The sequence below is a fragment of the Sclerotinia sclerotiorum genome, genomic scaffold, assembly GCF_000146945.2.
Source record: "Sclerotinia sclerotiorum 1980 UF-70 scaffold_7 genomic scaffold, whole genome shotgun sequence".
NCBI classification, from domain to species: Eukaryota; Fungi; Ascomycota; class Leotiomycetes; order Helotiales; family Sclerotiniaceae; genus Sclerotinia; species Sclerotinia sclerotiorum.
This window is the reverse complement of record NW_001820829.1, coordinates 1897675-1916354: the sequence shown is the minus strand read 5'-3', so window position 1 is coordinate 1916354 and position 18680 is coordinate 1897675. Positions and strand designations below refer to the sequence as shown.

Here is an 18680-nt window from a genome sequence, read left to right as displayed (position 1 = left end):
GAAAAAACTCATTATCTACATCTTCCATTGATTTAATAACGTTTCTCATTGAGTGAAGCTAATTAAGTTGTATTAAGATTATAGGATGAGTTCTTTGACCGGTCTACGGTTCCTAAGACCCTATCTCTACCATGACATTCTACCAGTGAAACCAGCTGCATATGCACGACTTTTCTCTACACATTATCGTTTACGCGGCAAGGGGCCGAAAGCTGCTGCCTGCGAGACTGAGGAGGAGTTTAAGGTACGGAGAGTGAAGTTGAAGGAAGGCTTAGATCACTCGGAAAGTAGGATTAAAAAACTTCAGTTATCTGGCGCCCTACATTATCCAAGAATTAAAAAGGTTGGTAGAATTGCTACGGTGAAAAGTTGTCTTGAGTATTGTGCGACACTGCCATGTGGATATAGTCATGAAACCGATGCTCTTACGCTGCATGGTAAGAACTTTTCTGGGCAGAATGCGAATAGAGGTTGATTTTTTGTAGGTAGGCTTGAAAGTGTGCGAAAGTTTGGTTCAAAGCTTGTCTTCATGAATTTAATAGAGGATGGTTATACAATTCAATTAGAGGCCGAACATGGGAAGATATCCAAAAATCAAGATATTAATGTGCAAACTCCAATTTCCTTCGAAGATTTAAGCAAAATTATGCAACGTGGAGATATTGTTTGTGAGTGAAAATTCTATGTCGCATCCCTTTTCCTTTTGGCGAACCTAACATGTAATAGCTGCAACTGGTTACCCAATTCGCAAAGACAATGGTTCAGCTACTCTCCAATTGACATGCTTACCACATATATTGACTCCAAGTCTGGCACCGGTGCCCAGAAAATTAGAGGATCCAGAAACCCGTATTCGAAATCGACATCTTGACCTTCTTGTCAACAACGATGTCGCCGCTACTCTGCGGCTTCGTTCAAAAATCACACAGCATATCCGTGATTTCCTCGTCCAAGACAATTTCCTCGAATTTCAGACCCCGATCCTTGCCGATAAGGCTTCAGGTGCCATGGCCCAACCGTTCAAAACAAACGCAACAGAGTTCCCCGAAAAGGAGTTAGCTCTCAGAATAGCTCCTGAATTATGGTTAAAACGTCTGGTCATCGGTGGTTTAGATCGAGTCTTCGAAATTGGCCCTGCGTTCAGAAATGAAGGTCTTGATGCTACACATAATCCGGAATTCACAACCTGTGAATTTTATAAAGCGTATGCCGACATTGAGGATCTTATTTCCATGACCGAGAACTTGATTTCGGGTCTTGTATATCTCGTCAATGGATTGCGTGTCGATCCTCAACATGTAAAATACATGCCTTTTACGGAACTTCCACGCTTCGAAGAGGATTTATACACAAAGCCCTTTAAAAGAATTGAATTTATACCCGCAATCGAATCTGCAATCGAAGAAAAGCTACCTGATCTCCAAAAAGATGACGCTGGAGAAGACTTGCTCCAACTTTTCAGAAAATATGACCTCGAAGTTCCCGAAAACCCAACTCTCCCCCGCCTCCTAGATAAGCTCGCATCCATCTACATCGAGCCCCTCTGTTCCGATCCCACGTTTATTATGCACCAGCCCTCCTGCATGGCGCCCCTCTCAAAATCGTTCCTCGATCCTACTACCAAGCAACTCGTATCCGCACGGGTGGAACTCTTCATACAGCACCAAGAAATAGCAAATATGTATGAAGAAGAGAATTCGCCATTTGAACAGCGGTACAAATTTGGTGAACAGTTGAAATTTAAGGATATAGAGAACCCCATGGATAAAGTGGATGAGGGATATATTCAAGCGTTGGAGGTGGGATTACCCCCTACTGGCGGATGGGGATGTGGAGTTGACAGGTTGGTCATGTGGTTGAGTGGTGCGAAGAGGATTAGTGATGTGTTGCCATTCGGAAGTTTGAGGAATGTGGTTAATTTAGGAGCGGCGGTTAAGAGGGAAATGGGCGAAGGGGAGAAAGAATGAAGCTTCTTTCGTCGAAGGAATGGTGGAGCGGAGGCTTTGAGTGTAGAATTGATGGAATAGACAATATGGACGGATAAGAAAAGGGGACAAGCCAACCCAGCAGGGAGGTCAACATCATACAGGTGCTCTAAGGAGTGGCAATGTAAATATTCCAAAGATCCAACTACAGTTGCTACTCTTTCGCCCCGCTTCCTCCTTACCTCCGCTTTTCTATTCTTCCTTCCATTTTTCTACCACATGTTTCCTTCCTAACAAACTCTAAAGAATCGCAATAGCATTCGGCGGACTCGCCACTTCACCAGGAATGTTCGACGGCACACTAATAATAAGGAAGAATATCGATCTTGCTCTGCGCATACATTGGCCAATGCTTCTGGATTCCAGAGTTTGCCATTGGACAGCCGCTGAGGAAAGAGGGACAGGAGCGTTAGTACGTGCTGTGCTTGTGTGCTCGACGGAGGAGGGAAAGAGTAGTTTTGAGGAGAGAAGGAAAAGAAAATTTTAAATTCACAATAAAGCCAATAGCCAATCATGCAGCACCCACTCCTAGTGTTTTTCCGCCGGCGGTGACTACTCGAAAACCATTGTATCACTCGCTACTGCTGAAAATTGGTCATTCCATATCCATTAGACAGTTCCTTTACATCCTCTCACTCCTACAATTCGTGGGCGTTTTTCACGCTTTGTATGCGTTCTTCAGCACCAGCTTCTTTATAATATTACAACTTCACAAATCCCCTCCTCACAATCAAAACTCCTGCCTGTCCAAGACTAACACCCTGATCCCTAGCTATCTCCTCAATCGTCTCAATAGTAATTTCAAGCCTTGATACTGGGTGAATATAAAATATTATGAAGCCGAGCATAGGCCACGTAATCGATTAGGATCCCAAGTCCCATGATACCACCGCGCATGCTCCAAGCTTCTATTCCATTTCGGGGCGCGTAAGGTTGTTGGAGCAGAGCGAAGTGGATTGGTGAGCCGAGTAACCTGGAATCAAGAAGGGAATTAGCTCGGATTAAATAGCTTGTGGAGGGGAAAGGAAGTGTCACGCAATGCATATGATGGCGAAGGATGGCAAGGTGGATCAACGAAATCCGTCCCAATGAGAACCACTTTGCGTGTTGATAGAAATCACATTGTCGTATGCTTTGAAACTCAAGGTAGTTAGATCCCTGATTATATATCTGGAACCTTGCGACCGAAGGCCGGTTCGTGGATCAGGTCTCCAAATCAACTTTTAGGGGCGTCTAGATGTTAATACACTGCTTCCCTATTTCCGTTTGCCGTCTTCTTGAAAATTATGTGGAAAGGCTGGGGAACTGAAAACTTGGTATGACAAAGGATCGTGTAATACCAATGGGATAAAAACAAAATTCGGGGCGACACTTCTCCCCAACTCAATCCACTTAGTCGCTCCAAGTGTACTTTCCGGTGTTCGAAAATTGAGAGTACCATAGTTGTATCTCTCGCCTGTCTTGTCGAAGATGCACCAGGCCGTTCCTTGAGACATACCTTTGACTAGAGGTATCTTGGAAATCTGCAAGCTCGTGCACGCATTTTTAGAGGTGTTTAGGTTGCTTAGTTCGGAGTGGGAAAATGAGTTTTGAGCAGGACATCGTTTAATGTAAACTTGAGTAGAATATACTGTGTGATATCGGAATGCGAGTCGCCAAGAAGGTCGCAAATAACTACTATTGATGTGGATATTGATAACTGTTGCATAATACTTGATATATAGTTTTAAATGCAAGGCAAAGTCAAGCACAAACTAAGATCGCAAGCGGAAGGAGAAAAGAGCAAACATGGCCTATTCTCGGGATAAAAACAAGAACGATGGGGATCGAAACGTGTTGAATGATTTTTCATCCCCATTTGAAAGGTTGCTAGGTGGTTCTACTATATCTCTAATCCGTCTTTGTTAATTTGGATCCCTTGTGTCGTCCCAAATGTTTGCTATCACATGGCGGGGTTGGAATGACATCGACTAGGCAACCCGCTGCTTGTCTAGGAAACTAGTCTAGTGAGGCGGGGGCGGTTTGGTGGGTGGTCCAAAAGAGCATGAACCATGTACTTATGGGAGCTTATGGACGTTCCGAAGAAGATATAATTGTAGCCACCGGCTTTTTGTATAATATGAACAAAAGGTACCCGGATCTTGTTGTGGAAAGAGGGTGGGTCATGGGACGATATTTCAAATCTGATGAGCAAAAACAGGAGCTTTTGATCTTATTCTCAAAGTATGTATCCGTACCTGGTATCCGAAGCAAGTTGCATCGCTATCCCGAGTCACTTTCTTCTGCACTGTAGTGTTTGCTAAAATTTAGTAGTTAGAAGTCCTGACAGTACGGTATGACGTCGAGTTTGAATCAGGATTCTCCACCTTTCCCTTCATCACTTTCAACCATAGCCCATTTCGGCCCTCTTCCCTTATTTCAAATAGTTGTGATTAGAGGAAAATTGATATTCATATACCATTCAAGAAGTTCCAGAAGGGCAAAAAGGCATGAAATCAAGACAGTAAATCACTACTCTTCTAACACAGCTAAAGCTTTTACAGGAGTCCGTTTCCTCGAAGAGGGGATGCATAAATTTGTGGGATATTGACTTATCTGATGAGTCTTAATTAGCATATTCTCAAAAGATACATATTCCACAATCGGTTTGAACGAAATTCTCTATACCAATCAAAATCAAATCTCGTGCACTTACCGCAATCATCATGGCTAGAGTATTTTGCATCAGTGGTAATTCCACCCAGATTCGGGAAGAGGCTCATCCAGGAGGTTTTCGTTGGGTAAGCTCTCTTGAGCCCTGGTCCAGAATGCAAGCTGACCAATTTCACAACAGGGCGGAATATTCCAGTCACAGCTGGTGGTGAGCCTGGGACTTTGAAGTTCAAGGGGAAAATTGACAGTGGATTTCGTTCCCGAAATGCGCTTGGAGCTCTCTAGCAGCCACAACTAGTCAGTCTGAAATTCAACCTCTTTCGCATCCGCAAATACAAATCTGGAACGCATGGATCTAGACAACAACGTAGCTTACGGCCTTGTCGTTGTTCTTCAACAAGTCAGCGAACAATAATCCATTCCATATGAAAACGTAAAGCTTTCAGTTTCCTGCTGTTTTTCAAAAGGCAATGACAGTCATGCGGGACAAGAGCCATGTTGCTACCCCATTCAGCACGCCACTGGTGTCGGAGGTCAAAGGGGTGAACCTCTTTTCAGCATCTAATGTGCCAGTAGTGGGGCTGTTCAGGCTGTGCTGAAATTATTAGTCAAGAAGTAAACCTAAACACTTATTCGGCTGGAATGTCATCTTCGCTTTCCCGCGAATCCATATCTTGACTATGCCAAAGAAGCGATGAAAAAGGAATATGGTACTGAATTTGGAGATCCAAAGAAAAGCGGGAAAGCGATATATGAGCCTGTTTTACCTACTTCAGATTTTGAGACGAGTAATTAGAAGTGATAATTATAAGGCAATCATGCGAAAAGACTAGGTGAATAAGGAGAATTGCAGGAAGTGAGAGGAGATCTCTAACCGCTACGATGTTGATCAATGGGCGATACACAACCGGGTTGTCATGCAATCGACCTACAATAATGCCCAATGATATATGCCAAAGCAGTGTTTGCAGCTAAAATAATGTGTCATTCTACGCAATTGGACTTCTTGAGCCATTATAAGTTCCTATATCTGCGCTTATGCAGCTACCCGTCTTGGCAAAAATAATGTAGCATCCATGAAAGCGCCCCCTTTCTAGACATCAAATAAATTATTTTAATAGTACCCTCCCTTATTCGTCAATTTCTCGTCTGATATCAAACGTCTTCGGAGATTAAGACGCCTTTCGCCGACAAGCAAGTGCAACAAACAAAGTAAAGAGCTTCAGTAACCTCAACACTTCAAGACCAACCTCTCTCTTTAGAGGTCAAGTATAGCAATATATTGACAATCTGACCATTGTATCTCTCTCTCATCTTTGATTTCTTGTTCGCTTAAAGATATCAAAGTTCTAATTGTATACTTTACTGTCTTTCTTTCATCATGAAGTCAAATCCAGGGCTGCATAAATTGGATGCGAATTATTCTGGGTCAAATGGAGGTTCTTCTTGCTTGAATATCTACGAGCTCTATCAAATCGAACAGTATGAAGGACAGGAATTATTCGAGTTCGAGCAATATGTCAAGATCATTCAGTTTGCTGGAGCTGTGCGCTCTGGAACTCATCCTAGAGTTAAAACTCTTCCTCAACCTGACACCCCAGCATATGATACGCTCACGGTTAGTCACAATAAATTCATTGGATACGCTTGCTAATATAATTTTGTAATTCAGGCACTCAAAACTCCTAGACATGAAGATACCGACTCGGTGAAGATCGGGCTTGTGGAGGCCGATACTGCGAATGATTTGAATCCCACGCAAGGAAAATGTAAAAAGAAGAGCCGAAAAAAGAAAAAAGATCTTGGCTAGATCGGGAAGAAACCCGAGGATCTGCATGAAGCACGATATATTCAAAACCCACAGTGCACTATCTCAGAGAGAATGAACTGCCATGGCAAGAATGCAACCCATAGCAGATCTGTTGATCTACAGTCAGCCCCTACAGGCGATTCCTTCCGAGAAATTTCTACATCGATAGAAATCACTTCACGGGGATTGAGTCAAACGTTGGTGGTAGCACAAAACGCGCGGCTGGTACTTCAGTTGAGATTGTTGGAGTGGAAAGAATTGCAGAATTTAGCTGGATGTTGGCTATCACACCTATTGAGAAAGTCGAGGATATCTCTCAAAGAAATCAACTGGTTACAGGTAACTCCATTCCTGAATTAGTGTCGCAAGCATTTTTCATTAGTAACCTCCCATTTCAAAACAAAACCATTAACCAGAATTTCCAATCCTCAACTACCTCTTCCATCTCCACTACACTGCAGCACAAGTTATTTCAGGCTCGAAAAATTCAAGCACACCGTGCAGTCGTTGAAGAGGAAAAGATTGAAGTACAACAGTCGGTTCATCGCAAGAGCTAAGTGCTACAAACCCGGATCACGTTGAAGGGCAGCGCCAAGCTACCCAAGATCAAGCAACTCAAAAGCTACGCGAGCAGAAAATTGACATCGAGAAGCAAATTGATGCACATCGCGCTGCTGTGCAATGTGTAGCTATGCAACGTGCAGCAGTTCAAAGATCTTTGGGCCCGGATAAAGCTCCTCCAACCAGTCCTCGGATTCCATTGAGTATGGCTCCCCGCGTGATGACAAGACCATTCTTAAATACCTCGGCCGCTACCTCACTACTAAATTCACGTTTGCAGACTGGATTGAACGTGTGTTCTCCTCTAGTGCTCGGTGAACTTGTTAAAGCTCGGGGATCTGCTTTGCAGCTGCTAGGAAGCAGCAAGCAGAGCCTAGCAAAGAAGAAGCAGAGGGTTGGAGACAAGGAAGACAAAGATTATTGCGGAAAAAAAGAGAGGGGAAGCACAAGTGAGGTTTGGAGTAGTAGAAGTAATAGTGCGAAAGGAAATGGTGGTGAAGACGAGGGTGAAAGAGTAATTGAGTGTGAAGGAAAAGTGAAAGAAGACGGGACAGAGATTGGTGGTTTCAGGGAGAATTTCGAGTTATTAAAGATTGATAGAGGCATAGACTTGGGTAGAGGTGAGGCGGAGATAAATTTCAAGGGGAAAAATGGTGGGAAGAAGCGCAAGAGGAATTCTCTATGTCTTACCAAAGCCAAGAGCGCAACATAGTGACACAAGACTCGACAAATAGATGCGTGATGCAATTTTGGAGAGTTAAATGTCCAATGAATGATAGTGTATACTTGTATATGTGAATAGGGAAATGGAGGTTTGAGAGAATATGATCGATCACGGTGTTGTCCTATAGCTAGGAAGCCCAAGTATTGCGTTTGGATGAGAGTGTGTTAGGGGTTAATTAAAGTTTGATATTGTTGCTCATTGCATTCCATGCATAGTCTCCATCTTTGCTAACAATTTTGAATCCTTCCGGTGTTCTTTTGCAACTATTTTCACCATCTCCTGGGTAACCTTCATTTTTGTCCCTTGTTTCTCAATCAAAAGAGTTAGAGCTTTCCTGCTAAAATTGTCTTTCGTTGCAATCATCCTAAATATCTCCTCTGTGACCTCCATATCTGCTCTCCGCTCCCCAAGCAATGTAATTAATACATTATCCAAACACTTTTCAATAACTCAAATGTCTTTCCACTCCCGTGTAATTCTTCCCCTTCTATATCTTTCCTCTCTATTTCTTTTCTTTCTCCCTCTTTTCTCCCTATCTCTTTCCTCCCTACTTCTTTTTACCAAAGCCTTTATCACTTGATTTGTGATAGTAATATTGTTCTTTTGTTCCTTGAGTAATACCTTGACGATTCCATCAACTTGATCCAAATTTTCTATTGCTGCTATTATGATTGCCTCTGTGATGACTATGTTCCCTCCTTGTTTTCCTCGCAAGCTGGCTCAGATGCTTGCAACAGCAAACCTAGCTGGCTCGTACATCCATACACTGCGGTGAATCCTATTATGTCCTTTGTGATTGAAGTATTTTCTCTTTTTAGGCTTAGCAAAAGCCTCAACAATCGTTGACCGACGTAACTCGGATGCGCCGTTCCTTGGTGGATGCACAATATAGCCCTTATTAAATCCACTTCTCGAATTTGGGCATTATCTCTGATCGCATCAGTTATTTCTCTTGCGTAAGCATAATCTTCCTCCTTGACCGGCGGTGGTGACTTCAACGGAATTGAATCAATGCCATACTTCCATTTTGCCTTAATATAAATCATCGCTAGTTGCGTTTTGTTATTCAATGTATCTTGATGAAAATTGCCTTCGAAATCTTGTCCGGTCTTTATCACCTCCAATAGGAGATTCTCCAGTCTGTCGAGATTATAGTTTAGTTCACCGTAAATAGACGCAAGTCTCTCTTTAAACGACAATATATGTAGATTCTCTCTTCCCAATACCTCTTCATATCTCTTGATGGTATCCTCGAGCTGAATCATTGCCCTCTGGTTATTGGTGGCCTCTGCAAGATTGGTATCACACCATATGATCTGGTTGCCTTATCTGCGTTGGTCTTCAGATACCGTGGCACTACATAGTTGATCTCTGGTAAACGATCGCTTCGCCCTTGATCGGGAACTGGCTCCCACTGCCAGGTGAGTATAAGGTCATGTGAATAGACCTTGGGAGAAGGCAAAGATCGATGAAACCTGGCATATGTACCATCAGTTTATGGGCGCACGTGGACTAGAACTGGTATAGCTGTGGTCACGATGATGGCTGAATAATCCTTGTATACTCTAATGATAGATGGCTTTGAACCTCCTTCTAGAAGATAGATGACATCATCTGGCTGGATGGACTGTGCCGAGGCTTCTAGTATCCACCAGGTGCCATAAACTTCGTCGTACTGCAAGGCTAGTGGCGTCTTGTTTAAAATAACACGGATGAACTGCCTATGCAATTGATAGCTGTCAAACATCACGAGGGATACAAAGCCTAGAATACAACCTCGGATCTTGATTACTGATATCTCTCTATCATCCTAAGTCTCTATGGATATCGTTTCATAAAGGATAAACTCGATAAGCCTTTGAAAAAGGGTCTTCCATGAAATCGTGTAGTCAGGTAGTAGGCCAGTTGAGCTCAAATTATAGGAGCACATACCCAGCAACGCATATATCTTATCGTGACGTATCGTAGCCTTGTAGGCATGATAAATATCAATCAACTCACGTAGCGAGAGATTCTTTGGTGGACTCAGAGTGTGTTTCAGACGGAAGATTGATCCTCTTATCATATAGACAGTCGCACGAATCAGACTTCTTAAATGTGGATGATGTTCGAAGAATCGCCCCAGCTTGTTGGTGCCTAAACAGAATGTATACCCTTCCACCTCCTCGGAAGCGCCAAAGATCTGGATACTTCGAGCTAAGCCAACCTCTTGGAGTACCTAACCGGAAACATATTATCATTTTTCGAGGGGTTATTAACAACGGTAAATTACCTACCCAAATACACTGAAACCATGGTCGTTTAAGCAGTCTAAGGAATGAATTTTCAACCATTTTGTAGCTTTCAAAATCTGTTTTTTTCAGGATGTTCCTCGTTATTCTCATCTTCTGCAGCAACTCGTATCCTTTCAAGAGCCAAGTCACTATCATCCTCAGCTTCTCCAAGATAAACGATAACTCAGTTTGCTTGACCATAGATCCTCGCCATCATTTGAATCTGGCGACCTTTCTCTTGCTCGTCTTCTTGCTCGATGCGTATAGCATCCACCCTAATGACTCGGTTGAAAGTGCGATTTCGAAGGCGTAACAATGCTGCGTGGAGGTTCGACGTAACAGGCAAGAAATGTCCATCTATGAAGATACATTGCGGAGGATCATCAAGACCGCCCCATGTGTACGACAAAGTTTCGTACAAATGAGTTTCTTTACAAGATTCCAGTAGAGGATACGCATGAAGCTCGCATCGGAGAGGGCCGCTTCCGTCCCTATTAGGAAGTAGAGAAAGTAAGCGGATACTGCTCAGACCCAACGGAGCTAGGGTATAGCTGAATTGAAGCATGATTTAAGTAGGTATTTGAAAACTATAGAGCTTGTTCTGTTTTTTGGTCATGACAAACAATTCTTACCAAGTTTTATCATTCATTGACGTTGGCTTCTTCCATATATACAGACATTGCAGATCAAATTATGCAATGTGTCGCTAAGCCCACCAAGCGATGTGCTGAGAGGATAGGGAGCTCTTATTATTGATGAGTGGAAAAGAAATGTTATTGCCTCTGCAGTGCCCAATGAGTGAAAAGTCATTTTGATCCTATTTGCTGAAGCGCGCTGGAAATATTTGGAGACGACAGCACACCCCGCATAAATTTAGTATCGACGCTGTGGAAGGGATGGGAAGGGAGGGCCCGTGGATCTCAAAACGGAGTATAGTACGTACTCGATTCTACGAACGAAGATAATAACTTATGGGATATCCCTTACATGGCGAAATGTTTATCCTATATGAATGCCGGTATGTCATTTTGATGCGCAAATGGATGATGGTTTGATGTGTGATGTGTGTGAGATATGCTAACAGAGATAGCCATAATATATGCTACTAATACTCGAGTATTTTAAAAGTCTTACAGTCACGTCATAAGGAGATCATCAGCCTTTTCTTCTTCTGCTTCCACAACAAGAAGAAGACGAAAAGGTCTTGGGGTAAATAAAATGGATCCAATTGCAGTACTGAGTACGATAATCCACAAACCCAAACCCAAACCCACAAACCCACAAGCCAACTCAAATGCTCAACCTCTCCCCACCGAGTCCCTGTCGATTACATGGCGTAAGGTTTTCCGATGAAAAAAAAAATAATCCGAAAAATCCAACGATTTGTCAAGCGTTTTTGGTACAAAGTGAAGATCTTTGTACGAATTGAGAGCCCTCGCACTTTAAAAAGATATGATAATCATAGACAATCCCTACTACTCCGCACGATCAGCACTTTCTGAAGCATCGGCGTGGGACCCTTTTGAGACCCTCTCGGCGACTAATAAAAGAGCGCCCATCATTTATGCGGGATCGACTTCAAATACAAACCACTCCGTACTAAGTACGTAGGCACGTAGGTCAAATTTATTGCCACGATTCTTAGCCCTTGGGAGCAAGAAATGGGATGCTTCATGTATCGATCGCATCCCTTTGGGCACTTCTACCAAGACCACCGTGAACCAAGTAGGATAGAGAAATGGGATGCTTTATGTGTCGCCCTTCTTTTGATCAATTTGTGCCGTGTCGGTGTCGTAAAGGACAAGACCAAGGAGCAGCGTAAATGCGATGTATCCTACTGGCGACATCACAAGGAGGTCCGAGAATCCAGACCACCCCTCATTTCAGATATCATATGCATTTCTCAAAAGATCATATGGGACATCCGGACGGCATGGCTCTAGACCATCTATATGGCCTGAAGTTTCTTTCTTTATATTTTTTTATACATTTTTTTATATTTTTATTTTTATTTTAAAAAAAGAGATTTGTTTTCATTTTTTATTTTATATCTTTGACTTCTCTGGGTTACACTAAGGTTACTCACTCACTATATCGCCATCATCCTTAATTATCATCCTTGATTAAATATCTCTTCAATTATTAATAAGAATATCATAATTTAGTTCAATTATTGACGAAAAAGCTGTACTTTAGATCGATTGTCGGAAAGGTTACTGGAGTCTGGATCATCTTTCTCCGCTGTTTATTTGTTCCAAATGCTTCTAGTCTCGAGGCTTGGTCGATAATAGCATCAAGTCCTTCCTCTAAGACCGTTTTGGTCGAATCAAATCCGGATTCAACCCGTCCAACCACCAAAACACTGTTGAAGAAGCCCCCCCAATCGTAAAAATTCTGCTTCCTTCCTCAAAATCATTCCTGATCATACCCATATTTGTAAATACCATCATCTCGAAATAATTCAATCCACCTTCTTGCGGAGTACGTTGACAGTTGACACTCGTCGCATATCAACGTGGCGACAACACCGACGATCCTCTTCTTCTATTAACACAGCAAGATGACGTCTTAGCGGGCCTGCACAACAGAATTTGCGAAGAGTGAATACCTGCGCTGCGAGAGATTATTGGGAAGAAACGCGATATTAGGAAGTCAACACACTGAAAACAAACGAACACTGGCCAAGGGTCCAAAATATCAACCATGGCTGTCGACAAGCACCCCACCTATATCGACCTTCCTCCTGCTCCTCACAATGCGGTCGTGTCGCCAAACGAAACAGAGAGAGGTACACCAAACTCAGAATATGATCGGCCCATATCACCCCTACATATGCCTCCCGGCGAAATTGATGGCTTGGATGCTTTGAAAGCCCAGGAATATATGAGTGGGAGACGAGGATCAGGCCAGAGTAGTAACCTACATATACACATTCCCGGTATGGTCTCGCCTGCAGATGTAGCATTTTCGGCCATGCATTATCTGCCATACCCTTGTGTGGTTCTAAATGGTTCTAAAACGGTGATACTCGCAAACGAAGCCACTGCGAGACTACTCAGTGCAGACGGTGACGAAAGTGAAGAAAATGAAGATGCACAGTGCGTGGAACAATACAAAGGACAAACACTTTCCCAATTGGGCATCGACATGGTGAAAGATTTCAAGCCTGTGTGGGTTACTTGGGACACATTTCTGGATAGTCTGGGCGAGGAAATCAATGTACATGCGAATGCGCAAGAGACTGTATCATCAGAGTATGAAGGAGATGTGACCCCGACGGCTGAAAGAACAGAACCTTCAAGTAGGATTACAAATCCTGAGAGAAAGGCTTCGGTGGTTCATGATGCCGTGGTTGAAGTCATCATCACATCTGGACTAATAACAGCATCATCGTTTGCAGGGCGAACGGCTAAGAAGATGTCCGATAGACGTAAGTTTACCTTTAATACTTTGTTTCACGCACAGGACAGTAGTTTCGGGCTTCTCATAGGTTGTATGGTTTATTGATCCCTCCAAAATTTGTTCGAAAATGGTTGGGTGCTTGTCTTCTTTTCAATGCTTTTGCGCATGGCTTAAAAGAGTTTTCATTTCAATATGATCGACCCAACGACATGCATCAATTGAGCAAACATTCATTGAATGGCTACGTTTTATGAAAACCAATCTAACGGGTCCAGATTCATACGCCAAAATGATCATTAGTATCTTCGAAATCGAGAATGAAAAATACTACATGTTGACCTTCACGAGTACAGAAACTACTCAACCTGTATTACCCAGCTCAAGGAGGATTTCAAGGAAAGTACACGACCCTAAGCTTCAAATGGGTTCCAACAATGGCTCGCACTCGTCGAGTTCCATGTCTCGCTCAAACCCATCGTCCGCCAGCTCCGAACATAGTTCTAGTCATGATTCCAGTCAAGGATCCAGCGGCTCATCTGCAATTTCTAGCCCCACGCATGCGCCCATGTCTTCCTCTCCGTTCCCACCTTTGGGTCCCCCGTCACGCGTCAATAAGTCAGGCGCCCCTTCAATTTTGCAGAAGGTGATTGTGTTGAAAGATGCACTACTAGATAATACGGAAATTCCTATTCTGGCAATGTGGAAGGACGAGAGTGTGACGATACCGAATAAAGCTGCAAGAAGATTGTTCGCAAGAGAAGCCGACATGTCGAATGTTAAAAACGGTATGAATTTTTAGCTCTCGATCTGTATCTAGCGTTACTAATAGTCTCACAGGTTTTGATCTAGTTGGTAAATGGCATTGTTACAACCATGATTTCACCGTAGCTCTAGATCCGTCAGAGTATCCTATCTCGGTTTTAGTAAGAACACAGACGCCATTTTCTAGTCGTTTGTTGGGCCTCTATGACCCCGATACTGGCGATAGGATCTTATTTGATTGTTTAGGTATAAAGAGCCCCTAAGATCAATGCGAGACATGCTAAACCCTTTCACAGGAGAAGCGGTTCGAGACCCAGATACTGGCGAATTCTTGGCTGGAATTGTGACGTGCAGGGACATCACAGCTGTGACACAACAGATCGCCGAGATAAAAGAGGCTGATGAGCAGAGGTTCCAGATGATATGTGATAGTATGCCGCAGCTCATTTGGACGACTACTCCCGATGGTATGCATGACTGGTTCAGTCAGCGCTGGTATGACTACACGGGATTGACCATGGAGGAATCCCTTGGTGAGGGTTGGAAATCGCCGTTTCATCCAGACGATTTGGCCTTGACAAAGAAGCGCTGGCAACATTGCCTAGAGACTGGTGAACCTTATACTACAGAATATCGTTGTCGGAAACACGATGGAGAATGGAGATGGATGCTGGGACGCGCTATTTGCATGAGGAATAAAGACACTGGCAAAATCGAAAAATGGTACGGAACCTGCACGGATATCCATGAAGCGGTCATGTCACGATTCGAGGCCAAACGACTTCGTCAACAATTATTGTCCGTCATAACCCACGCTCAAGTTACGCTGTTTTCCGTAGATCGACATCGAAAAATCAACCTCCTGGAAGGTGCCTTCATATGGGACCTTGAGAGCGATGTAGGATCTAGCGATGAGAGCCTCGCGGGTAGCGGTAAAGCTAAGGGGTCTGATTACATAGGGAAGAATGTTTACAATGTCTTTTCGCATTCCAGTAACCACAGGCAAAGCCATGACGTGATTCCTGCTTCACTACAACCAATCGAGGATATCTTGACTGGAAAGGTAATGGAAGACATGCAAGAACACACCATCGACAATAGGTGGTACCGCACGAAATTTGTCCCTGTCCTCGGTAAGAAAGATGGGGGCGGACATGTTAATGAAGCGTTCATCGATGGTGTCATTGGATTATCTATGGATATCACTGAGATTAAAGATCGTGAAAATGATCTCCAGATGCAAGAAAGGGAGAATACCAGACTTCTCGCAAATGAAGCAGCCGCCAAAGAAGCTAGTCGATTAAAGAGTCAGTTCCTGGCAAATATGAGTCACGAAATTCGAACACCTATTGCTGGAGTCATCGGGATGGCCGAACTCCTCACTGATATGAATCTTGACGAAGAACAGCAAGAATGTGCCGAAAACATTCAACGTTCCGCCAATGCACTTCTCACAGTCATCAATGATATCTTGGATTTCTCAAAGGTTGAATCTGGCCGGTTGGATATTGAGGAAGTTCAATTCTCCTTGTCAGTTGTGGTGCGGGATGTCAGTAAAATGCTGGGATTCGCTGCTGAACGTAAGAATCTAATGTTCGATTCCGACATCACGGTCGGAGTTGATAAAGATTTGATTGTTATGGGCGACCCAGGTCGAGTTCGCCAGATCATCACAAATCTCCTCACGAATAGTATTAAATTCACCAGCGAAGGAAGAGTCAAATTCTCGGTCATCAAAGAAAGAGAAGATGCAGATACTATTGAAGTAAAGTTCGTCGTTGAAGATACCGGTATTGGAATTGAGGAGGAAGTCCGAAAACGTCTATTCAAACCTTTCAGTCAAGCAGATTCATCAACAGCAAGGAGATTTGGTGGCACGGGATTAGGTCTCACGATAAGTAAGAATTTGGTGGACTTAATGCACGGTAGAATTACTTTGGAGTCATCGTTAGGACAGGGTACGACTGCGACTTTTTGGATTCCCTTCAACAAGCCACAGTATCATGATGGAAATGCCCTAATTGATATTGGAAGCTTACCAGATCGATTACAATCCGAAATGAGTGTTTCTTGTGGCAGCTCGGATTATGATGTTGGCGCTTCGCCCCAGAAAAACTCGTCGGATATGCCTAGACATCATAGGTCGGTTAGCATGACGCCTCCAGTTGTGTCCGAGGTAGAAATGTCGCCTGCTGATAGAGCCAATATCAAAATCCTTCTTGTTGAAGATAAGTAAGTGGATTCAATCTGGGATGCGGCGTCTTATGCTAATATCTGGCAGTGCTATCAATCAACAAATTGCTTTGAAAACCATTCGGAAATTAGGATTTACCGCCTCGGCAGTTTGGAATGGAAAGGAAGCTCTTGATTATCTCCTCGCAGCAGACTCTCCAAATCCACCTCATCCAAAACCAGATATCATTCTTATGGATGTACAAGTAATTTCCCAAGAATCCCTATCATTTTTAAAATATTCTGCTAAGTACAGCAATAGATGCCAATTATAGATGGATACCGCGCCACCCATATATTGCGTCACCACTCCCCTTACAGTTACTCGACGCGTAACATTCCCATCGTAGCCATGACAGCATCAGTCATCCAGGGCGATCGCGAGAAGTGCCAAAAAGCCGGCATGGATGATTATCTAGCGAAGCCTGTTAAGGGAAAAACGTTGGAGAAGATGTTGGTGAGATGGGCGATTAATAGAAGAGTCCCGAAACAGGAGAGTGACCGGGATGATGAGGGGAGTGATTGTGCGGAGGGAGACAATGAAAATTGTTCGAGGAGAAGTGAGAAGTCAAAGTATGTGTCCCTTTATTTTTCCTAGAAACCACTTCCTCTTTGAAGTGTTCCTTCCATCCGGGGACGGAATCACGGATATATTGTTGACGCCTACACTATAGATTTGACAGACGCTCCTCAACAAGTACAGCTCGCCACCGCTCGTCAAACTCCATAGAGAAAAACGAAAATCATGCACCCAAGGCACCCATCTCTTCTCAGGAACCTAAAAATCAATCACAATCCCAGCCTCAAACATTCAAACTTGAACCCGCATCTACGAAGAAATCTAACCTAGGGCTCGACTCAACTAGACCCACCAAAAATACTTCCAGGCCCTCCCCAGCGCAACCCCGTCCAACAAAGAGTGAGCGCCACAATTCCCAGCGTTTAACTCTCCCACAGCCAGAGTCCGAAGGTGAACGGGCCGTGCGACGTGAAGTATTTGAGGAAAAAGCCAAGGAGTTACGAGATGAGAAATTGGTTGGTGCTGGAGGAGACGAACACGGAGCTCTTTCCTTACATGACACTCGTGGAAATGGACATGTACATGCCCATAGAGAGGGCATGGGGATCGATGCAGGGCAAGCAGGAGATGAAGCAATACGCCAAAAATTGACGGTGGAAAATGTAGGGAGATTGGAGCGACAAGAAAATGAAGAAATGGAGGTAGCTGCAAAATTAGAGCTTGGGATAGGGAATGGGAGTGGAAGTGGGAAGGAGATAATGAGACAGAAAGAGAAAGGAGGGGGAGTAAGGAGAATGAGTGTGGTCAGAGGGGATAGTATGCAGGTTTGGGGAGATCCGTTGGGGGGGGATTTAAGCCTAGAAACTTTAAGTAGGAGTGATACACACACACCGAGTTCCATGTTAGCTGCGGATGGAAGGGCATCTGAGAGTCCGAAAGTGATGGAGAGTCAAAGGGGAAGTGAAGATTATTTGAACGGAAAGAATAGGCATAGGAAGGAGAAGGATGTCGATGAAAATCAAGATGAAAATAGAGAAGAGAGCAAGGGGACCAACGATAGTGATCCAACCCGACCGAGTCTGGCAAGGAGATGGATGGATAGTCAAGTTACAGTCCGAGGATCGTCTGCTGGAGATTCCTCAGGATAGATTTCCTGACAATATTCTGGATTCATGTATAGGATAGGATAGGGTAGGCTGGGCCGGCGTAGGCCGGGTCATACGATATGTTATGATATGACAGAGGAATGCATATCCGGCGGTATTTTAATGAGCAAGGCGTTTGGAAATGGGGTTTTTCATCTGCGGTCACTTGTTCTTTTGCACTGCATAGTATACGTCCGTTATCGCATGGTGCGATATCAATTGGGTTTACATGTATCCAATTGAGAAGGGAGGTGAATACGTACGAATCGTACATATTTCATACATACACAATAAATACGTAGAGATAGGAGGTAGGTGATGGGTTGTAAGATATGATTATGATGAAAGGGTTGGCTGGCGGCGGAGGCTTTGTTCACTTGATTGTTCACTCGCGCGATGTTTGTATAATATGATTGAAGGATTTTATTAAGGATTTTTGTTGATAACTCATGTAAATGTGTATGTAAGTCTTATCTTACATAACGAATAAATGAATGAATGCGAGGAGAGGAGAGGATATTCAAAGTAAGTACAAGAAGTAAGATCGATGAAGATATCAATCTATCATAGCGCAAGTAATCAGTTAAACTGGACAGGATTGAATTGGACGGGGA

The 18680-nt window shown here is 43.5% G+C and overlaps 7 protein-coding genes across 7 annotated transcripts; 4 read left to right on the top strand and 3 right to left on the bottom strand.

Moving 5' to 3' along the window:
* Positions 1-529: 529 nt before the first annotated feature.
* SS1G_06311 (hypothetical protein) lies at positions 530-1967 on the top strand (the record flags this gene model as incomplete). Its single annotated transcript, XM_001593339.1, has 2 exons — positions 530-668; positions 727-1967. 2 exons carry the CDS (start codon positions 530-532, stop codon positions 1965-1967), a joined length of 1380 nt encoding a protein of 459 aa, XP_001593389.1.
* A 1274-nt stretch (positions 1968-3241) lies between these two features.
* Positions 3242-3481, bottom strand: SS1G_06310 (predicted protein; the record flags this gene model as incomplete). Its single annotated transcript, XM_001593338.1, has 1 exon — positions 3242-3481. One exon carries the CDS (start codon positions 3479-3481, stop codon positions 3242-3244), a length of 240 nt encoding a protein of 79 aa, XP_001593388.1.
* A 1209-nt stretch (positions 3482-4690) lies between these two features.
* SS1G_06309 (predicted protein) lies at positions 4691-4922 on the top strand (the record flags this gene model as incomplete). The annotated part of the gene is made up of 2 exons (XM_001593337.1): positions 4691-4715; positions 4819-4922. The coding sequence occupies 2 exons, from the start codon at positions 4691-4693 to the stop codon at positions 4920-4922; spliced, it is 129 nt and encodes a 42-aa protein (XP_001593387.1).
* A 1096-nt stretch (positions 4923-6018) lies between these two features.
* Positions 6019-7720, top strand: SS1G_06308 (predicted protein; the record flags this gene model as incomplete). The annotated part of the gene is made up of 4 exons (XM_001593336.1): positions 6019-6255; positions 6310-6406; positions 6571-6828; positions 6984-7720. 4 exons carry the CDS (start codon positions 6019-6021, stop codon positions 7718-7720), a joined length of 1329 nt encoding a protein of 442 aa, XP_001593386.1.
* A 698-nt stretch (positions 7721-8418) lies between these two features.
* On the bottom strand, positions 8419-10027 carry SS1G_06307 (hypothetical protein; the record flags this gene model as incomplete). The annotated part of the gene is made up of 4 exons (XM_001593335.1): positions 8419-9048; positions 9240-9453; positions 9734-9950; positions 10009-10027. 4 exons carry the CDS (start codon positions 10025-10027, stop codon positions 8419-8421), a joined length of 1080 nt encoding a protein of 359 aa, XP_001593385.1.
* A 2284-nt stretch (positions 10028-12311) lies between these two features.
* Positions 12312-12437, bottom strand: SS1G_06306 (predicted protein; the record flags this gene model as incomplete). The annotated part of the gene is made up of 1 exon (XM_001593334.1): positions 12312-12437. One exon carries the CDS (start codon positions 12435-12437, stop codon positions 12312-12314), a length of 126 nt encoding a protein of 41 aa, XP_001593384.1.
* Positions 12438-12708: 271 nt separating this feature from the next.
* SS1G_06305 (hypothetical protein) lies at positions 12709-18069 on the top strand (the record flags this gene model as incomplete). Its single annotated transcript, XM_001593333.1, has 7 exons — positions 12709-13435; positions 13683-14192; positions 14257-14330; positions 14588-16401; positions 16451-16607; positions 16664-16974; positions 17268-18069. The coding sequence occupies 7 exons, from the start codon at positions 12709-12711 to the stop codon at positions 18067-18069; spliced, it is 4395 nt and encodes a 1464-aa protein (XP_001593383.1).
* Between the last annotated feature and the right edge of the window lie 611 nt (positions 18070-18680).